At 36.9% G+C, this 7500-nt stretch overlaps 1 protein-coding gene across 1 annotated transcript in view; it reads left to right on the top strand.

Moving 5' to 3' along the window:
* The window catches only part of LOC113815642 (uncharacterized), a 24304-nt gene that overhangs the window by 11863 nt on the left and 4941 nt on the right, over positions 1–7500 (top strand). The window contains exons 10-18 of the mRNA XM_070139842.1: positions 19–145; positions 1213–1357; positions 1492–1672; positions 2771–3006; positions 3699–3769; positions 4495–4820; positions 5347–5502; positions 6153–6287; positions 6423–7002. Coding sequence (XP_069995943.1) covers positions 19–145; positions 1213–1357; positions 1492–1672; positions 2771–3006; positions 3699–3769; positions 4495–4820; positions 5347–5502; positions 6153–6287; positions 6423–7002 — 1957 coding nt within the window. The remainder of the gene's footprint in view (positions 1–18; positions 146–1212; positions 1358–1491; positions 1673–2770; positions 3007–3698; positions 3770–4494; positions 4821–5346; positions 5503–6152; positions 6288–6422; positions 7003–7500) is intronic.

Genomic DNA, 7500 nt, shown 5'->3' with positions numbered 1-7500 from the left:
CTTTCTCTGCAACAACAGATTCCGCTGAAGTTGAAGAAACAATTGGACAATAGCAAGAACATCACCCCAGCAGCACCTGGACCGACAGACACCAGTGCAAGTGAGAGTCAGGCAACTTTCCCTTCAAATTGGAATTCTAATTCCAGTAAGTTATATCAGGAATTTCTTTTTCTTTTCATCTTTCATGCTTGAATTAGGAATATTTTATTAATTCTACACAGATGGGCAAAATATTTCCTGCTCCACATGGGGACTGTAGGCAGCACATAGAACTTTTCACCTGGAGACTTGGTTTGAGCACTAGGGGCAGCCCACTAGTTTCAGTTTGCATTGGCAGATGGCTTATGGAAAATCGTTACTACTGTTTTCACACTTCTCAAACATGTTTATGTTTGGAGACTTTTAGTAGCCAAATGATATGTCTTATGAAGGATGTTATTCTCTTACATTGTTGTATGTACTCCATCTTAGGCGTGTTTTTACTATCTCAGTGTGCAAAGTCAGTAGTGTGTCTTCATGAGAGAGCAGAAACACTGCAATTTTATTTTTTTTAAATTTTGGAAAAAAAAAAAAAAAAAGAATATAAGGCTGGTCATCCAAACAAAAAACAATGCTTTTTCGTGTACACGGACAATGCTTTTTGGCAGAAGATCAATGATTTTATGAATTTTGTTAGATGCAGATAGCTTTTATGCTATTAGTATGGATACTGAAGATATTATTGTTGATATAAGGATTATTATAATGTTATTAGAATACTATTAATGATAAAAAGGGAAAAAGGAATCCTACCAAAATTCATGGCAATTGGTAAACAGGTGAGATAGGTGGAGCTAATAGTTGACTTCATGGCGGTAAGCACTTTACCTGTACCAGTGATCCTGAATATGTGAACATTATTAATTAATCCAACAATTTTCATGTTACTTATACTTGCAAATGTATATTAGCTTATGGTAAGCCATTTATATAGGTTTATATTGTTAACACAATGAATTTCAATAGATTTGAGATGTGAAAGAAAACAATTGTTAAAAAACCATGAACTTTTACTTACATATCCAGCTGTGGATGCTATTATTCTAGCGACCCTCAGAAATATCCTCGCAACTCTCATTAGAGTTGTGACCACAGGGTTTGGAACTACTAGGGTAAGATATATGTATGATTTTTGGGGCATTATTATACATGTATATTTTTTATTCCATATAGATAGTGCTGCTGTTACAACATCACAGTTAGGAGAAGCGGCACCAGCCAAAAGTGCCGTACCATCTAAATCACGGCAGAACCATATCGTATATAGCACCAAAGTATGTGAATCACTTGGAGCATCAATGAAGATATTAACTCCCATGTAAGTCGACATCTAAGTAAATTTCGTCTCATTGTTATTTTTCTGATTTTTTTATCATTAGTGTCTGCTTTTGAAAAAGAATGGGCTAATAGACATGTCTTATCATTTTGATTTATACTCTTGTTATCTGACAGGTTGTCTGGGGATATCTGCATGAGAACTTTTCATTGCACCAATTTTTGTCCTCTCGGTGGTGGCACAGTGCCTAGTCTGCAGTGCATTAAGTGCCTCTGTCTTTTTCACCCTGAGTGTACCTATATGCCACCAGCCACTGCAACTATTATACAGACAGGAGGTGCCAAGTTCCTTTGTCCAGTAAGTTGAAGGGAAATTATTAATTTTGTGTTTTAAAGTTTTGATGAACCTTTGATCATGCAAAATGCACGCTATTGAATTTGCATAAATATTTGATGATTATTTTATTATTTTGTTAAAAATGTTTTTTTTTTTTTTTATATGTAAGAATTTATCTAATTGCTGTTGTTCAAAAAAAGAAATGGAATAAAAGGATTTTTAGTAGTGATAATGATGATAGTAATAATAATGATGGTAATGATAATAATGATAATAATAGTAATAGTAATAATGATAATGATAAAGATGATAATGATAATGATAATGATGATATGGATGAGAATATTCATCTTAATAAAAATGATGATAGTGATGATGATAATGATGATGTTATTTTTTTCTGTGTTGTTACTATGGTGGTGATGATGATGATTACAGTTATTATTATCTTTACTATCATTATTATCCCCTTGGATCCAGTGCTTCACATGGTCCAAAATATGGGCATTAGGATTATGTGAGTGGCTGTTCTGACAGTTGTGCAGCTTGTAGGTCAGGAACACGTGAACACTCATGTGCAGTGACAAGACTATGCCTCCCCTTTGCCATGTTATTATGAGCTTTTTTGCTGTTTTCCAATTTCCATATTTTTCATTTGATTTGCTTTATCCAGATCATAATAGACTTTTTCTTGCTTAGACTTCATATCATCTCTCTAGGTAGTCCATAATTCAGTGGAAGAAAAATAAAAATAAGTAACATTTTGTTATTTGTCAAATTTGCTTTTCTGTAATATTCAATTTTCTGGAATACCTATGCTGCCGGTCATGACAGACAGGAATAAGATGCTAAACTTAAAAATGTTATCCTCTCTGGAGCCAGTACTCGTCAATTCATGGCTCACAGATGCTACATTCCATATTCGTTTATCTATGGGAATAATGCAAAAGCCACTTTCTAAACATCAGATGAATCTAATTACCCTCCAAGAGGTTTCTGCACTTGTGGCGTGTCTTTTTCTAGCCAGATTTTCACATGATGGCAAGTTCACGTGATCTGTCACTCTAGCCAAATTATTTCCTGATGTGAATTATCCTTCCATTTATTTCTCTTCCATAGAATTGCTATAGAGAGAATAAGGAAAATGTAGGTGCCAACCAGTGGACACCTCCCAAACCATATGAACCTCTAGCATATGACCCTCCTTGGGAGTCTGAGGAAGAGGACGACAACAAGCCAGACCAAGAAATCATTGCAAACAATTATATAAGAGTGAGCATAAAGGAACATCATCAGTCTGTGCTCCCATCCCACCTGGCAGGTGTGAGTCGCAGTCAACATTCTGATGCACTTGGGTTAGTATATTGATCTATTTGGTGGATACGACCTAATAATGGTTGGAAAAATTTTCAGTAAACTTTTGCTAGGATGGAGGATCATCAGTGCACACAACTCCAAACATTGGCAAAATGAAACACATTGAAATGTCTGAAGGAGAGACCATTCTCATGGCATATATAAATAATTTTTCCCTTTGATAACAATCCATAAAAGAGAGACCGAAATGTCAGTGAGTAAGTGATGATGTATGCTTCTCACAGTATGCTATTGAAAAGTGTAGGAAATTCCTAGGAATCAAGGTGGAGTCAAATTTTTGGCAACAGTATAATAACACTGGCAGCATGGTGGCTGTGACAGGCCTAGGAAAGTGTCACAGATGAAGATTTGCGACACGTTACAGTGTCATGAAGCAATGGCTATAGTTTAACTTTATATGGAAATAATTGTTTGATAAACAGCATATATGAATGGTATATCTGAAGTATCCTACTCTTCCTCCAAGCTTATATTTATTTGGTACTCTTTATTTTTGAAAACAAGCATGAGATATCTCAGTATGTGCAAGCAGGAGACTCCTTTATAGTTGATATTTTTAGAGAAGTGTTTCGACTTCACAAACTTTCAACCTCAATTGCTTTGTGGCTCATTAATTAACTTATCCAGGTAGATGAATTTTAAAGCATGTGCTTTTCTCCTGAAATTGCAGACAAACAACATCAGCTGCTGCATATTCAACAGGATCAACACAGCCTCCTGTTTTCACCACAGACAGTCAAGGTGAGAATGTATTTTAAAGAAAAGAAAAAGAAACGTTACTATATATAGTTGGAAACAAGGTATTGAGCCAGTGTCACAGCTCCCTTATATGACTTCCGGATGCAATGGATGAAAGAAATTCTAAAGCAGTGCCAGATTGGACAATAGACAGTACATATTTGTATGTACTCGAGGCATCAGTGGGTTAAGGGTTAAAGGATGTGGGTCAGCAGACTAAGGAAACTTATGATTTAGTTGTTAGACAGAGAACTGTCAAAAAGTAGGGAAATTGTAACTACAGAGGGAAAGCAGTGGCTTACATCCATAAAAAAAAGACTAAGGTTGGCAAACATTTTAGAATAGTACACCATACAAGTCAGTGGCACTACTTCAGTATTTCCAGTTTTAGTTTATATATTATTTCAACTGATCTATCTTTCACTTTACATGAGTATAAACCCCTTGGATCCGGATGATGTGACCATCATGTCTTGAAAAAAATTGGCTGAGGGCTGGGGTGACAGAAACATGCCATCATGAGAATTTTGCCTGAAAGGCTAGGGTGAAGACTTGGTATATCTTATGAGGCTATCAGTTATTGTTGTAGAATATGTTTGCTATGATATGGTGTCAGGTTCAGAATATCAGGAAAAAGAGGACAAGAATTTGTATATATAATTATATTTTTTATATTTATCTACTGGTATTGCCCAAGAAATCAAAACAACTCCCCCTTTAACCACCAGGACTGCAAGGAACTCTAACAGTGAATGCTAGTGGAATGATTGGAGGACTGCCACCCAACCTCCCAAATGGCCAGCTAGTGCAGATACAGTCGCCAGGCTCGGTGCCAACACGTTTCCTTCTTGTCCGGGCAAATACTAATGAGATGCAGCCAGTTCAGATGCCTCCACTACAAATGGGGATGCCAAGAGGCATCATTCTGCCCCAGAATATGATTGGGGGGCAACCAATGCCAGTTATGCTCCCATCCAACCAGTCTAGGTACCCAGGGCCTCACATGGTTCAGCAGTCAGGCATGAGGGCAACAGAGGAGTATGAAAATGTCAAGGTAAGGAGCTAAGATGACTCTTATTTAAATTTATTTGTTGGTGATCCAGTTTTGCTTCATTTTTCCTTGATTTTAGTGAGAGGCCTTCTGGTCTTTGTGATCAAGGTTATTCATTATGTTACAAAATCCTTTGAAGTTTATCTTAAGCACTTTCTAGAAGTTATCAGTAGGGTACTCATATATTAGTATTTATTTGGCATAAACCTTAGTTGTTAGAATGATCCAGACTATGTGGCTCCTGCTGTAACTCAAACTATAACTACTGTCTTCATTATAGAAGGTATGAAAATTAGAAATGGAGAACATTATATAAATGCAGTTAAAGTGTCAACAAAAATGTGGAGATAGATAAAATCAGCAGTAGACACTGTAGCTTATCAATATCCAGAAAAAATATTTGGTTCAATAAGCTATTTGAGAAGACTGAAAAGAAAAACATGTCTGAATGTAAATAAACTGTATATATGGTTGCCAGATGTTCATATGGTCTTTGGTTTTCCATTACTCATACATTCCCCACTTTCAGGCAGTGGAAGCTCCGAAGAAGCAAGAATTTTTGCGAGAATTGAGCCAGAGCTACCGATTGCTCTTACATGTATTCAAATACTTGTCTGTAAAGGACCTCCTTGTTGCCTCATGCGTTTGCGTCATGTGGAGAGACTTGGCTTACAGCTCATCCTTGGTAAGTGAACCGTTTTTAGTATTTGGTGTGTAACAGTGCACAGAATATGATATAGATTCATGGTTATTGAGAGAATTGTTAATAAACCTAAGGATGATAAATTGTGGAGTTTTGTGCACGCACAGGACTGAAAATTTATATTTATTTTGATCTACTACTAAACACAATTTTTTTTTCAGTTCAGATAATTCTTATTTTCATTTTTATGTGATAGGGATAATTTAAAACACTTCTTTTTGATAACTTGTAATTTTATATATTTGTGTGTTTGTGTGTATGTGCGTGCGTGCGTGCGTGCGTGCGTGCGTGCGTGCGTGCGTGCGTGCGTGCGTGCGTGCGTGCGTGCGTGCGTGCGTGCGTGCGTGCGTGCGTGCGTGCGTGTGTGCGTGTGTGTGTGTGTGTGTGTGTGTGTGTGTGTGTGTGTGTGTGTGTGTGTGTGTATGTGTGTGTGTGCATATGTACATGCATACACGCATGCAGGTATGCAGTGAAAATGACATTCTATTGTGTTTGAAAGGTAACCATGATAACATGTTGATTATTGTAGCAATATGTTAATTACCCAGAGTTTATTCTGTGCTCATAGGAATTCTTTTAGGAAAAACTGAAAATCTTAAAGTTCTGAAGAATGCCTGTTTTCTTCTTTTCAGTGGGGAACAGTACGCCTACGAAATGTGTGTGTAAGAGACTGGGCTCAGCTTGCTCGATTCATGGAAAGGCGGAATGTACGCAACATAGACTTGAGAAAAATGATCTTCAGACATCCTGTTCCAGAGAGATTAGAGGTGTGGAGGACTAGGTTATGTCATCAATTATCATTCATTGTATAAGATAGCTTATGGTCTGGTTTAAAAGCTGTGTATATTTTTCCTTGCGGTTGGGTAACCAAAGACTTAAACCTTTGTAATATCTGATTCCAGCACACATTACACCGTTCAGAAGTATCAAAGAGCCCTTCAAAGGATGTGACCTCAGTGGAGCCTACTTCTGCCCGTTCATCTTACATCCCTGAAACGAGTAGTTCCAGAAATGGATCTCCAGTTTCTAGACAGTCAGAAGGCTTTAGAATATCACCTCAGAAAGATAAATTGATAAAAGATCAGGTCAAAGGACTGACTTTGGATGATGATAGCTCAGTTAAGAAGTTAGAAAACCCAGTTAATACAAAGCTAGAAAAGAGAGATGCCATTGGAGAAGTGCAGCCAGAAGTCAAGAAACAAAAATTACAAAAGAAAACAGATGCAGCCTGTGAAACCAGTGATACCACATCTACATCAGAGGAGGCTATGGAGATCACAGAAGAAGAGGATTCTAGAGATGATAAGGAAACCTGTAAAAAGGATAGAATTGAAGCAGATTCTGATGGACATGCAAAGAGAACAAGTGCTGCTTCATTAGATGCAGACAGTGACAGAAGACCAAGTCATGAAAATGAATGTATAGAAGATAATGATACAAATACAAGTAAAATCAAAGATATACACCCCAGAACAGAAGGAGGTAAGGAATAAATCTTTTCAACTTCATAGCCAAGAACTTAAAACATATTGTATTTCTCTTCCATCACTGGTCTCACAAGTCTTGGTAAATGTGATGCAGCTTTAAGAAGTTTGATAGACTTAGACTTTGCTTTTTGTTAGAGTGAGTTCCTGATGAATATGGTGCACTGTATAATATTATGACCAACCTGTATTGTAGTTTTAACCAGGTATTAAGAAAATGTTTTAACATTTCATGGGGAAAATGATATGCCTTCTCCGCCTATTCCTAACTTTTCTCCATCTGTTGTATGGTCCCTTCATCTGTAGGCTGTAAAGATGAACTGCCCAAGATGAGTTACACACATTATGTTTTATTCCAGAAGCAATGAAAAATGCTTGATTCTCCCTAGAACAGTGAAGGCTGATGTGATATTTTACTTATTTAGTAAATAAGTTAATAATTAGCTCACTCATTACTTTTGACTTTTACAGGGCTCCTTTTCTGTCCCTAACATAC

This window comes from Penaeus vannamei, chromosome 26 (assembly GCF_042767895.1).
Source record: "Penaeus vannamei isolate JL-2024 chromosome 26, ASM4276789v1, whole genome shotgun sequence".
Classification (NCBI taxonomy): domain Eukaryota; kingdom Metazoa; phylum Arthropoda; class Malacostraca; order Decapoda; family Penaeidae; genus Penaeus; species Penaeus vannamei.
Note: the sequence above shows the minus strand (reverse complement) of the source record. Positions and strands in the feature narration are given on the sequence as shown.